General features: G+C 36.5%; 1 protein-coding gene across 1 annotated transcript in view; it reads right to left on the reverse strand.

Annotated features, from left to right (window-relative positions):
- The window catches only part of LOC121387789 (synaptic vesicle glycoprotein 2C-like), a 28,987-nt gene extending 22,734 nt beyond the window's left edge, over nt 1–6,253 (reverse strand). The window contains exon 1 of the mRNA XM_041518996.1: nt 6,084–6,253. Within this exon, the coding sequence (XP_041374930.1) occupies nt 6,084–6,153 (70 nt within the window). The 5' untranslated portion in view covers nt 6,154–6,253. The remainder of the gene's footprint in view (nt 1–6,083) is intronic.
- Between the last annotated feature and the right edge of the window lie 8,926 nt (nt 6,254–15,179).

Consider the following 15,179-nt stretch of genomic DNA (forward strand, 5'->3'; position numbering starts at 1 on the left):
GAGCCCAAACAAGTAAATGTTAAATTAGGTAGAGTATCATTAAATAGGTATTTACAAAATATTTACTTGTCAGTTTAATATGAACGAAATAAATGACAAAAATAATTTTTATTCTATTTCCGACACTACTTTTAGTCCAGGTGTTTTTCTTGTATTATCTTTGCTGGGTTTATGACTGACCCACAAACTTCATGGATTTGGTCATAAAAATTTACAGCCAAAGTCATGTTTCCATTAGCCAAACACATTTAAAGACTCTTCAAAGAGTTGTATTTATTAGATGTTTGAATCATCAGCAAAAACAACTTTAAAATGCTTTACATAATGTTTACATACATGCGTTTTAGCTTAAATCTCATCATACAGGTAGCCAGTTAGTCAGCTGTTTGTTTTGTGAGTGTGTGCACGCATGAGTGTGTGCGTGCGTGCATGTGTGTGTGTGTGCATGCAAGTGTACAGGTGTGTGTTTAAAAAAAAAATTAATGTCAGTTTTGTTGCTGTTACTGATGTTTCATAAGTTTTTCTTTTAAAAAATATGCAGGTTTCTTGTTTTTGTTTAAATAAATGTTTTTGCCATAGTCTCATGATGGTACTACAAGTACATGTATTAAGGTTAAATCATTCAAGTACAGGTGAACTCTAAAACAAGACACATGTAGGGCCCATAATATACTGTAACATGTGATCCTATATGTACATGCACTACATGTATTAAGGTTAAATCATTAAAGTACAGGTGAACTCTAAAACAAGGCACATATAGGGCCCATAATATACTGTAACATATGATCCTATATGTACATGTATGTATTAAGGTTAAATCATTAAAGTACAGGTGAACTCTAAAACAAGACATATATAGGGCCCATAATATACTGTAACATATGATCCTATGATAATTAACCCTCCCACCTAAGGTAATTGTTGAAAAAACCCTCAGTTAGTCTATAAATGAATAAACATTAACAAACAAATAAATAACAAATATTATATAAAGCCAGTCAACAAGATTAAAATGAATCTCAAATGAATGAATGAATGAATGAATGAATGAATAAATGAATGAATGTTTAAAGACACCCCAGTACAAAAATACACATCAGCTATTGGGTGTCACAAAAGATAAGTATATGAAAATATTATTTATATAATTATGTAAATCCAGTGTAAGGACCTGGGGTGGGGGGGTGGGGGGGGGGGGGAGGGGGGGGGGAGAGTATAATACAATATATAAATCAATTTAAAGTATATTTTAATAAAAATGTTTATAGAAATCAGTGTTTTAATTTTTTTAAATTAATTCTGGGTGGCACTTAAAAGATTCCAAAACATTTCTCTTGCCAAATATATCATTTCTCGTCAGCTTCAGAAAATCGACCACACTCCACCAAAATGTGGTGCAGTCAGTGTACACTGAAAAGAATTGGAAGTCACATTTCCTTTACCTGACAGTACGGTAATACCACCAATCCGTTCATACAATTCTGACATATTACATATAGGTTTTCCCAAATATTAATAAAAATATCTACAAATGCATATACAATAACTTGTCTATAATCCTATATTATGCATACAGCATACATGTATATTAACATTATTAATTATACTATAACAGCACAGGTGTACACATGTCTACAGTAAGCAAATCAACAATAATACCATCTACAGTAAGTGTAGGTAATCTATTAGCTGTGGTTTCAGTCCTTAATTGATTGTGCAGCTGATACGACCAGAGAAAAGCATGACTATTCATATTAATATTCCTATGTAATTTAACAAAGCAACAGCTGAGACTTTTAGAAGCTACGGTATAATTACCATGCCACTGCTGTGCTCAGTCAGGGCGTAATTACTACATTTTTATATATTTTGTAAAATTGTTTAACGACACCACTAGAGCACAGTGATTTATTAATCATCGGCTATTGGACATCAAATATTTGGCGAATTTGACATATAGTCTGAGAGGAAACCCACTACAATGGTTAATTAGTAGCAAGGGATCTTTATATGCACCATCCCATAGACAGGATAGCACATACCACAGCCTTTGATGTACCAGTCCTTTATTTTCGAGGGCTCAAATTGTCATGGTTTTGTTTAAAAACACATTCTGTTGGGTACTTAAATTCATGGATTATAAAGATAGCATCATAAATCCTTTGTATATGTATACATGTATACAGACAGACAGACAGACAGACAGACAGACAATGTATTCAGTATAAAGGCCAGAGGCCCATAATACAATCAGAAACTGTTATACATTTTTGCACATATGTGTATATAGCTAACATTTACTATAGGTATATACAGTATTTAAATATTTAAGTATTTCTAATTTGTAGCACATCATAAAGATACAGACAGATCTGGACTCCCCTCTCATTGAGCACTTAGATTGCACTAAAGTATAGAGATGATATATGTTGTATCCAACATACATACCCCGGTATATGCCCAAATTAAGTACAAACATGCTGACCTTAAAACTTTTCATCTCAAAACCAGTAAAATATTAAACTTTAATTTGATTAAAAGAACTTGAAATGCATTTCTGAATATATCCACAATTCTTCAGCAGCTGTTAATAACTTTACTGTGCTAAAAAGACCTTGATGTGTTCTGGACAGACAAAAAAAAAAAAAAAAATATTAAAAATATTGTGCCCAAATTAACAAGATTTATAAATGTCTGCTCTGTTCCAATGCTAGAACTTAAGAATTTGTCAACATGGGCAAAACATTTTTTAAGTTACTTTAGCAGTAAATACATGTAAATATGACTGAAAGGTTATTTTGTTGCATGCAGACATATTTCAATTGTACAAATATCAAATACTGGCAGATAATGCACACTATATATATTAATGCTGCTGTCATTCAGTTTCCTTGACGATGGCAATTCCCGTTGGTGCCATCGTTAAGTTCGAGCCCTGCTGTTCACAAAAAAAAAATTGTGTACATATTTTAAAGCACATATATTCACCACTAATATACATTTGTACAACTTCTGGACATTTAAACAGTTATATGTTGACCCCCACCCAACCCCCACTAAAATACCCTGGATCTGCACAGATCTATAAATGTATGTTCCCTTATTGTAGCCTACTATACATGAAGTTCCATTCAGCAACAGAGGTCCCAAACACAATGTACAGCTGTATTAACTTTAACAGTTATATACGGGACAGATCGCTGACGATGTGGGACAATAATAAAAATAAAAATAAAATAAAATAAAAAGTAGGAGACAGGTGTCATTGTAAGCAGATCAGGTCACAGGATTTGATGTGCATATTCAGAACAAGCTGTTGTATTACACGCCTGTCATGGGCATAGGTGTTGGCTCGATCTCGCCAGCTCCTCCATCCAGGACAGAAAAGGGTTGTGGGAGAGGGGATCACCCTTGCTAGCATGTGCAAGGGAGCACAAGCAGCCCGACCAGGGTCGGTAGCAGGCGAGGGGTTGGTTTTGGTGCTATTGAATTTGAATTTCTAACTTGGATTAAGCTAAATAGAAATTGTTGTATAATTTCTTGGAGGTGATTTCGATGCATAATATAGAACGATACACCAAAACTGAAATAGAGCTATTTGATTGGTTTTTAACTTAGTTGATGGAAAGGTAGCTCGTTGCAGGAAGCTTGCCTTCACGGAGACTGTGGTGGTTTGACTTCCATAGGTGTCCCGTGTTTAGTACAGTACTCTTGAGAACCCAGTCCTGATTAATTGTAAGCATACACATGCTGCTAGATAAACTAATTACTGGTTTACATTTATAGGAGGGAAGGAAGGAAATGTTTTATTTAACGACACACTCAACACATTGTATTTACGGTTATATACAAGTAGTGTCAGACATATGGTTAAGGACCACACAGATACTGAGAGAGGAAACCCGCTGTCGCCACTTCATGGGCTACTCTTTTCAATTAGCAGCAAGGGATCTTTTATATGCACCATCCCACAAACAGGATAGTACATACCAAAGCCTTTGTTACACCAGTTATGGATCACTGGCTGGAACGAGAAATAGCCCAATGGGTCCACCGATGGTTATAGAAGAGACTACATACATGTAGTTGATCCTTAGTTGGTAGCCACTAAAAAATATAGTGGGGGGAGAGATTTAGCTTAGTTGGTTGAGCGCTCGCCTGAGATGCTTGCGTCGCAGGATCAAACCACCTCGGTGGATCCATTCAACTGATTGTTTTTTTTTCGTTCCAACCAGTGCACAACAACTGGTCAAAGGCCATTGTACATGTACATGTATGTGCTTTCTTGTCTGTGGGAAAGTGCATATAAAAGATCCCTTGCTGGTAATCAAAACAAATAAGGCAGGTTTGTTTTGATGACTACAAGTGACCAAGTGTTTGACAATCATGCAATAGCCTTTGATATACCAGTTGTGGTGCACAGGCTGGAACAAGAAATATAGCCCAATTAAGTACCTTTCTAAATACACTTACAATCAGGTATATATAAAACAATTGATCTTGCAACCACAGTTTGTACAATTGATAGGATACCGCCACAATCATGGGGGCCGAGTGGTAAAGCGCTTGCTTGATGCACGGTCGGTCTAGGATCGATCCCCATTGGAAGGCCCATTGGGCGATTTCTCGTTCCGAACAGTGCATCACGACTGGTATATCAAAGGCTGTGGTATGTGCTATCCTGTCTCTGGGATAGTTAGTGCATATAAACGATCCCTTGCTATTTATGAAAAAATGTAGCAGATTTCTTCTTTAAGACTATATGTCAAAATTACCAAATGTTGGACATCCAATAGCCGATGATCAATAAATCAATGTGCTTTAGTGGTGTCGTTAAACAAAAAACCCCACCCAGTATCTTACTCATTCATAACAGTTATCAGTCTTACCTCGCAGTACAGGCATCCTGACCCTGTGCTTGTTTCAAGGCTCCTGGATGCAGTGGACAAGGGACTTCTAATTATATGTACCGCATATAGTGACAAGACTCAATTTTATCTCTTAACCAATGGTCCAGAATAAATGTCTGTTAAGAGACAATTTTTTTTTTGTATATGATTACTTAACTGTATTTTACTTGATATTAAGTATTATTAAAGGATTCAAAACACCACATAACTGGATGGTGCATAGTTACTACAGTATGCAGTCGGTTCACACTTGAACTCAAACATAGAAAGGCTAGAGATACATACATGTACAATTAATGCATGTAAACAGCTGAAGACAGGTCAAAACAAGAGCTGGTGCAAAGGTCTATTTGTTATCACTGACTTTGAATGATGGTATTTTTTATTTCATGGTGCACCACAACTGGCATATCAAAGGCTGTGGTATGTATTATCCTTTCTGTGGGATGGTGCCTATATAAAAGATCCCTTGCTACTATTGGAAACATTTAGCAGCCCAGATTCCTCTCTAAGACTATATGTCAAGATTACCAAATTATGTTTGACATCCAGTTTAATAGCCAATGATTAATAAATGTGCTCTAGTGGTGTCGTTAAACAAAACAACTTTTTTATATATATATATACCACCTACCAGTTAATAATCCATAGAAATAGATGGGATGTATCCCAGTGGTTATGGTGGTAGAGTGATGGTTAATAGTATGAACCAGCCCTGATAGACTCTGGTTTTTCCTGTCCCAAACAAACAGTGATTATAATTATCAGACATGTGTAGGAAATTGTTCGGGGGGGGGGGGGGGGGGGGGGGGGGGTCTAGATTGTGGCAAGTAAGGTTTTTATTTATTGGGGCAGGTCATGCTCTGGTAAATAAAAACCCCCACCTTATTAGAACATCAAATGTCTTGGTATAAGCTGTCCTGTCTGAAAAAGTACACTTAAAACTAAAATGATTGTTTATTACTTTGGCTTTGTAGCCTCTCTCACTCTCTTTCCCACAAGTGTCTAACTTACTGTATATTATACCAAACAAGTTGTAGTTTATAGTGTGAACAAATGTCGTTAAACAATCACCATATCCTTTACTTCCATTCACATTATAAATAATAAACTGTGGTATGAGACCGTTATCTATTCGCCTACGGGTAACCAGTTAGCGACAGCTGTTACCATGTATATCACCATCGTCAGCGTCGTCGCTGTCATCCAGCAGTCTCTTCGTCTCTTCTCGGTCTGTCATCGTAACTAATGTGTAATATTTCCACACCCATACCCAGCAGCGATACCCTGCATTGCATACACCGTCGCGGTTTTACAAACACATAGGACGGTGTAAAGAGAAATAATGACCTGTGAAAAAAAGAGAATCCTTCAAGCTGGGATCTCAATATTATATATATGTATTCGATTTATTATTTAATCATGGTCTTTAGATGTCTTTGTGAAGTAAAGCGGCGAGATATCTATGTTTTACTTTGCCGACCGCAGCGGTCGGCGTCAACTTTTGCGTTAAAGTTTCGCATTTGGATCAAGTTTATAAAAAACAGTCCTTAGCTTTGGTAGTGAAACTTGGTTTAGAGTTGTCCGAAGGGACGTCGATAGTGTGGTATTGACGTGGCTTCTAGAATTTTTGTAAAATCCACCAGCCATGGGATCAGTGATTTAAAAAATTTACTAGCTATGATTCAAAATTCACTAGCCCAAATTTATTTTAAGTTAATACAATTTTACTAAGAAATAGTAATAATCATATATCTCACCTAAAGAGGGAGGTATAGCTTAAAACCCTAACATGGAGGGGGGTGGTGGGTGGAGGGCAGGATATTCATATTTACAAAATAAACTAGCTGCAACATTTGACAAAAACATTTCACTAGCCGTCGGGCTGCTCGGGCATGGCAATAGTACAGTAGTTATATAGTAGACCAACATTGAATATCACTAACCATGAGAATGGGACTACCATAGTCAAAAAATCCTGCCTATATATATGTTTATCTCTTCTGGGTTATTATTATTATTTTATTTTTATTGTTATTATTTCTGTGCACCGAAAAAGGTTTGTAGCCGAGACATAAAATTCCGGTGAATTCTTGTTTTATTACTGGTATAAAAAACAAAACAAAACAAAACAACCCGGATGCACAATGGTTATAAGGAAGAGTAGTCTTGAAAAATTACCCTTGAATCATTTGATGTTAGGCCCGATTTATTAACACAATTCCTTCCGTTCTGTTGTAGTCAAGTTCTAATGCCACGTTCCGTTTTGGGTTTTACCCTCTTGCTATTATTATCTGATCTTGTTTCCGGTTTACAGACGCCCCTCCAGAGAATAAAAATGCAAATATAGATGACAAAAAAATATTTTTTTAATATGACCTCGAGTTTGGTTTCTGGAACAGATTTATTAGTTTGTCACAATGAGGAAAGTAAAGAATTCTTCATCAAAATGAATAACGGTGAGATTTTACGTTACTGTTAAATGTCCTGACTGGATGATAAACTATGATAGGCTAGTCTAATGAATAGTGATAAACTGAGAAATTAGTTCATCAAGATTTCAAAGATAAACGTCGAGTGCACATTTGCACTCGACGTTTATCTTGATGAACTGAGGAACGTGGTAGGGACATATCACCCATTTTCAGGAAACGTGACCATATTGATTGAGAAAAAATGAAACAATGCAATATCGTTATATGATAAAAAAAAAAATCATGTTTATTTCTGAAATAACACAGTGTTGCCTGTTAGTGTACAAAGTTTCAGGACTCGGACTGAAATAGTCAAAACAATACAATCATTCAAAGATACATGTCAAAATTAGGCAAGTAATCTACGTGACTACTCAACATGAGTTCAGAATGGTTGATTATATCTTAATGGTAGATAACGTGAAACAAAGAAATAACTGTTCCATTCTTTGTTTAAAAAACAACAACCCATGTCTGCCTTGACAAGCAATCAAAAATTATATCTGATTAAAAATAAAGGGGTCAACATTTTAAAGTACTGTGCACAGCTCTGATCATGGGTACCAAAAGTGTTACATGAAGGTCAAAAATATAAAATTGTTCAATCAAGATATATATTGTATTAATTGTAAGAGTTATGAATATACTACATACATTTTTATAAAGTAGACCTTGGAGATGTGTATTTTGACTTTGAGAGGATGTGAAATACACTGAACTGAGAAAGTTATGCATATAACATTTTAAAGTAACTGCAACTACAAAGTCTACAACAACCCGTGTGCATTATTAAATTGCGTATTTTCAAATGGTTTGGCAATAAACTATCGCATATTATCCACAATTCACTAATTAGAACACACATCTATGCGTATCTGTAAATGCTTATCAATGGAAAAGTAGTCTTTTAGATTACAATGTATGTATCGTAGATCACAGTAGAACAAGATATGCGCCAAAAGCATATAAAGTAATACCATAATGTTTTATATAGTTGTAACATATGATTGACTGATACTTGAGTCGATCTACATCACAATGAATGAATAAAGAGTTAGTGAATCGATAGTCACAGTTTTGCCAAAAATATACTAACTAAAAATATCAAATTGCAATAATAGTCATATTATTCTGATTTAATAACAGCATCGAAGATAATATTCAATATTTCAGTAGTAACATAGATTACGATGTAATTGTAAATGATCTCACACGGAAAGCAGCAAAATTTTATCAGCATCGTCAGATGTTGCTTTATCTGATGCTTTGGAATAGCATGCACACAAAAAGGAAATTAAACAATCACCTTCCGTGACATCTATCTCCCCCACTTGCCCAACAAACCATGTATTGTTGTACACCACTCCAACCCAGTGATTTATTTGGAAATCTTTAATCACAACTGCTTGGACCTCATTGGAACTCACAGTTCCTGGTGTGTCCTCTACTTCACTTTCGGTATTGCTGTATTCTGGTGTGACATCTAACTCAGTTTGTGCAGCGTTGTTTCTTGGAGTATCTTCTACTTCAGTCTCAATAGGTTTGTTTCCTGGTGTGTCTTCTACTTCTACTTGTGCAGTGTGCTTCCTTTCAAGTGTGGCTATGATCCAGTCATCATGGTGTTCTCCGGCGATACATTGTTGGCAGTAGCAGGACACTTCTCGGGTCTTGATGCATCCCAGATGAACAGGAACTATTGCATGGATTTGCATTGTGCCTTTGACAGAAACAAGTTTGCTGTTGATCTCTACACACTGCACGAGCTGAAGCACATTCTTCTGGAGTAACCAGTATGTATGTTGCTGATAAATGCCATCCTTAAGTAAAGTAAACAAATCTGTAATCTACGTTATTAAAACATGTAATCTACGTTACTCAACATGAGTACTTTATCTTTAATATATTTGAAATGTATTTCAAAATAGATGTGTATGTGCTTGGAGTAGGAGTGTAACAGAAAAATCAACTTCCACTGTGGGGATTCGAACTACGGACTCTCAGTACGATAGTCCAGCGCTCTACCAACTGAGCTAATGGGGAAATTCCCACTAGCTACTTATGTCATGTCATAGGGTTTTACGTGCACATTCAGAACAAGCTGTTGTAGCGCACGCCTGTCGTGGGTGCAAGAGCCGGCCAAGGCCGGCTCCTCCGTCCATGACAGGGAAGGTGGGGGGAGGGGAGAGGAGGGACCGCCTGCACTGGCAGGTGCAAGGGAGCACCAGCAGCCCGATCAAATCGGCAGCAGGCGGGTGGGGGTGGTGGTGGTGTTATGGAATTTGAATGGAGCAGTTAAATGCCAAAGAGAAAAGGGTGCGCAATTTTGATTGAGGGAATTTGGCGCAATTTTGAATGGTCGGTCGAAAGGTAAATGGCCGAGCTAATATAGGTTTTGATATTAGTGAATCGAGAGTAGCTCGTTAATTTTAGACCTTTACGATGCTGTGGTATCTCCCTAGGTTGCCCTACTGCCAGTAGGAGCACTTTATACCAACACTACTACATACTTCCCCCCCCCCCCCCCCCCCCCCCCCCCCCCCCCCCCCCCCTTCAAGGAATGCTGACATTGAATGAAAATAGCAACAATCCTGTCAATTGTTTTCAATGAATAAGTCACATAGATTACCACCTTAACGCAACACTTCACAATTGGTCATAAAATAGATGATTGATTATTAATTTTCAAATCCAACACATAAATTATTAGGTATTCTTTTAATTACAAATATATACTTCCAGATAGTTAATAGTTGGACAGAAATATATGTATTTGTAGAAAACATGGCATGCTTTATTTCATGGTATCGTAGATTACAGTAAAATAGGCGACATTTGTTTTTGAAGTGTCATAACTTTGGTATATGGTAAAATGATAATTTGAAATTTTACAGCAACTAGATGAAGGTCTTATGTGACAATTTTGATCAAAAACGCATGCATTTAATGTTATCCGTTATATTAAATCAAATTCGTTTCTTCGTACTTAATGTGGGCAACATCGCAAAACTGAACGTATTGCATGATAAATACCACATTTACCGAAAATTGGAAAACTTATCGTCCATTTATACGTTTTGGTTTTATTAGCGCACATATACAAGGATTTAATGAGGCATTAGTTTGCATATATACATGACGTTTTATGCCTTTTAATAGCCAGCGACTTGAAATTGTCAAAAATGGTCAAGTTTCGTGAGAATGTATTGTATGTTTCTCCAGGAAATGCCTTGATATATTGAGTTGACATTTTGTGTATATCTTTATTATGTATTGATACCGGCCTCGGTGGCGTCGTGGTTAGGCCATCGGTCTACAGGCTGGTAGGTACTGGGTTCGGATCCCAGTCGAGGCATGGAATTTTTAATCCAGATACCAACTCCAAACCCTGAGTGAGTGCTCCACAAGACTCAGTGGGTAGGTGTAAACCACTTGCACTGACCAGTGATCCATAACTGGTTCAACAAAGGCCATGGTTTGTGCTATCCTGCCTGTGGGAAGTGCAAATAAAAGATCCCTTCAATAAAAAATCAATGTGCTCTAGTGGCGTCGTTAAATAAAACAAACTTAACTTTACTTTTTTATTATGTATTGTTGCAGATCAAGTTTGACTTTCATGGCCATTTACCCATTTTTGACAGAGTTGTGGCCTTTGAACTTGGGTGATATAATTTTTATTTTTATTTATTTTATTTTATTTTATTTTAATTTTATTTTTTTGGGGGAGGGGTGCAATGCCTCAAGATATTAAGCTGGAATTTTATGTATAGCTTTATCATGTCCTGTTACAGTTCAAGTGTGACTTCCATGGCAATTTACTCGTTTTTCACAGTCATGGCCCTTGAATTTAAAGGTGATATGAAAATTTGTTTTCCAGATGGGTTTTTTGCAATGCCTGAAAATATTGAAATGAAATTTTTTATATAGCTTAGCAGCTGCTTTTTGATGTACTGTTACAGATGAACTTTAAGTTTTAATGGCGATTTATCCATTTGTGATAGTTATGGCCCTTGAATTTTGGAGATAAGAAAAATGGTTGGCCCTAGTAGGGGACATGTATTGCTTTAGCAGTACTCTCAGTATGCTTGTTATTAGTCCCATACCAGTCCAACCGGAGGGGACTATAGGTTTCTTCTCCATCCTTCTGTCTGTCTATGTCTGTCGGTCTATCCCATTTAATATAGTTTTTTGACATTAAAAAAAAAAAAGCCTCCAGATAGTGAGCTGAATTTTTTTGTATAGCTTTACCATGTACTGTTACAAGTAAAGTTTGACATTCATACCCATTTTGACAGAGTTATGGCCCTTCTATTTAGGAGATATTAAAAAACAAATTCAGGAACTTTTTTCTATGTAATGCCTGAAAATATTGCGATGAAATTTTGTATATAGCTTTATCATGTACTGTTACTGATCAAGTTTAACTTTATTGACAATTTATCCATTTTTTAGTTATGGTCCTTGAACTTGGGAGGGGAGACACGTAGTCCTGTGGTAAAGTGCTCACTTGATGTACGGCCATTCTAGCTAGGATCAGTCCCCATCGGTGGGCCCACTCCATGGGCTATTTCTCATTCCAGCCAGTGATATTAGATGTAGATCCTATATTAATCCGTCTGCCCCACTATTTAAACAGTTAAAATGGATGACAATGGAAACACGAATCCACTATCACAAATGTTTACAAATGTATAAATGTCTATGCATTGAAGCCCCAAACTATCTTTCAAACTTATTAATAAATGTTGGAGAAAACAATCCCTACAACCTTCGAAATGTAGAGGATGGAATCTATTAATTCTAAAACCTAAAATGTCTTTATTTAAACATACTTTCAGTTACTCTGGACCAGTACTTTGGAATCAATTACCTAAAGCTATCTGATCATTGCCAAATGCTGCTCTTTTTAAATATAGACTCAAGAAATATTTTCTAAAATAATATCATTTGTACATATGTTACAATTATGTTTATTGCCATACATGTATATGTATTTTCTATTTGTTCATAAATGTATGTAATGTAATTCTGTATTGTTTGTACCCGAGTGCCTCAGGGAAGATTAGCTTTTGCTAACTGTGTTGCCCTCACTAAATAAAGAATTTATTATTATTATTATTATTATTATTATAGTGCACCACGACTACTATATCAAAGACCGTGGTATGTGCCATCCAGTCTGTTGGATGGTGCATATAAAAGATTCCTTGCTACTAATAGAAAAATGTTGCGGGTTTACAAGAACCATGTTAGACACTTGTAAACAGGGGGCAGGATTTAGCTCAGTCAGCCGAGTGTTCGTCCGAGTTGCTTGTCACAGGATTGAACCACCTCAGTGGATCCATTCAACTGATTGGGTATTTTTTCATTCCAACCAGTGCACTACAACTGGTAAAAGGCTGTGGTATCACCGTATGTGCTTCCCTGTCTGTGGGAGAGTGCATACAAAAGATTCATTGCTACTAATGAAAAAATCTAGCAGGTTTTTTCTCTAAAACAGACTATATGTTAATAAATTACCAAATGTTCGACATCCAACAGCCGATGATTAATGAATAAAGTTGCTCTAGTGGTGGTGTTGAAGAAACAAACAAATAAACAATAAACAGTTGTAGCTTAAAATGTGCTATGTGTTAACTACTTAGTACTAGTATTCCTTTCTGTGTTATTTCAGACACTGACAAAGCATTTCTCCAGTACACGTGGATCAGTCCAGATGTAGCTGACCTCTACCACACAGAGGTACCCCCTGTTTTTAGGGGGAAGGGAGTCGCAAAACTCTTAGCAAAGGTAGGAAGTTTAAACTAATGGGAGTCTCAAAACTCTTACCATAAGTAGGAAATAAAGTTCAAACTAAAGGGAGTTGTAAAACTCTTAAGCAAAAGTGGAAAATAAAGTTCAAATTAAAGTGAGTGGTAAAAACTCTCAACAAAGATGGGAATTAAACTAATGGAAGTTGGAAATTTCTTCTAAAGGGGGAGGCTTGATTTAGCTCAGACGGTCGAGTGCTTGCCTGAGGTGCATGCGTCGTATGATCAAACCACCTCCGTGGATTCATTCAAACCACAACACAACTGGTCAAAGGCTGTGGTATGTGCTTTCCTGTTTGTGGGGAAAATGCATATAAAAGATCCCTTGCTACTGATGGAAAAATGTAGCAGCTTTCCTCTGATGACTACGAGTCAGGATTACCAAATATGTTTGACATCCAATAGTCCATGATTAATAAAGCAATGTTCTCTAGTGGTGTCATTAAACAAAACAAACTTTAACTTTCTTCTAAACGGAGTCATAATACTTGTGGGACGTCATTTGAACATCAATGCTGAGCTTTAATTCGGAAAACTTTATTTGCCGACAGCAACAGATTGACTGAAATATACTATAAATAGCCTATTATTGATTTATACAAACATAGTATTTGTTAGGAGCCAACATAACTTCTATGACATTACAAACATCCAATGCACGCATGTCGCAACTATCAAATGAAACAATAATCTACCCTTAGCATGTGTATAATACATATATATATAATAAGTATAATATAAGTAATACAATGCGCCTACCATTTATATATATGTACATTTATATACATATACCATTTAATACATATACCATTTAATACATAGTTATGTGTAGGCTTATTTCGCCTTAATATAAGACTAAGCAGTATTTTATTTAAACATTTTAAACTAAGTTATAAATAGTAATACATACCGTATTTGTCAGCGTACCACATTCTTTTGGAATTAACAAACATCTTTTAGAAAGACAAAAATTAACATTACCTAAAGAATGACTAATGGAATTACCATGACGTCATACACGTAAACAAAGACGTGCATGCATAATAAACAAACAAATATATACATTACGTAAATGTAATGTTTGGCCTTAACAATACTTACCAAAGATAAAAAGTTCAAACTTAAAGCTAAAAAGGGTAGCAAAACTCTTAGCAAAGGTATGAAGTAAAGTTGAAATTTAATTAGTCGACAATTTTGCAATCAGGAGTGGGAATTGGTGAACTGTAAAAAACGAGGAAATCTAGAAAGGTCCGGGGTGGTAAACTGTAAAAAAAAAAAGACTTTAAGAGGAAATCTAGAGGGGTCCGGGGGCAAGGACGATTAAAATGCGAGGAAGCGCAATGCATGTTCCATGAGAGGAAATCCGCGGATCCTAACCCCTGTGCAATGCATTTATTGCCCATTTGGGGCGGGATGTTGTCCAGTGGTAAAGTGTTCGCTTGATGCGTGGTCGGTCTGGGATCGATCCTAGTCGGTGTGCCCATTGGGCTACTTCTAGTTCCAGCCAGTGCACCACGACTGGCATATCAAAGGCCGTGGTATGTACTACCCTGTCTGTGGGATGGTGCATATAAAAGATCCCTTGCTGCTAATAGAAAAAGAGTAGCCCATGAAGTGGCGACAGCGGGTTTCCTCTCTCAATATCTGTGTGGTCCTTAACCATATGTCTGACGCCATATAACTGTAAATAAAATGTGTCGAGTGCGTTGTTAAATAAAATATTTCCTTTCCTTTCCTTATTGCCCACTGTACAGGTCAGCATTACTAGTTTTAAAGTGATACGTCCCTCTAGAAACTGACCCGCATAGAATATGCAACATTTGACCAAAACAAAATCACTAGCCGTCTGGCATGGCAATGGTAGTTATTTACTAGCCCAACATTAAATATTACTAGCCATGGGAGTGGGGCTATCATAATCTAGAAGCCTTGCATAGATACAGTGAGTGCACACTCGCTCCCCTAACTTCAGAGTGCCCTGGACC

The sequence above is a fragment of the Gigantopelta aegis genome, chromosome 13 (genome assembly GCF_016097555.1).
Source record: "Gigantopelta aegis isolate Gae_Host chromosome 13, Gae_host_genome, whole genome shotgun sequence".
In the NCBI taxonomy this organism is placed as follows: domain Eukaryota; kingdom Metazoa; phylum Mollusca; class Gastropoda; order Neomphalida; family Peltospiridae; genus Gigantopelta; species Gigantopelta aegis.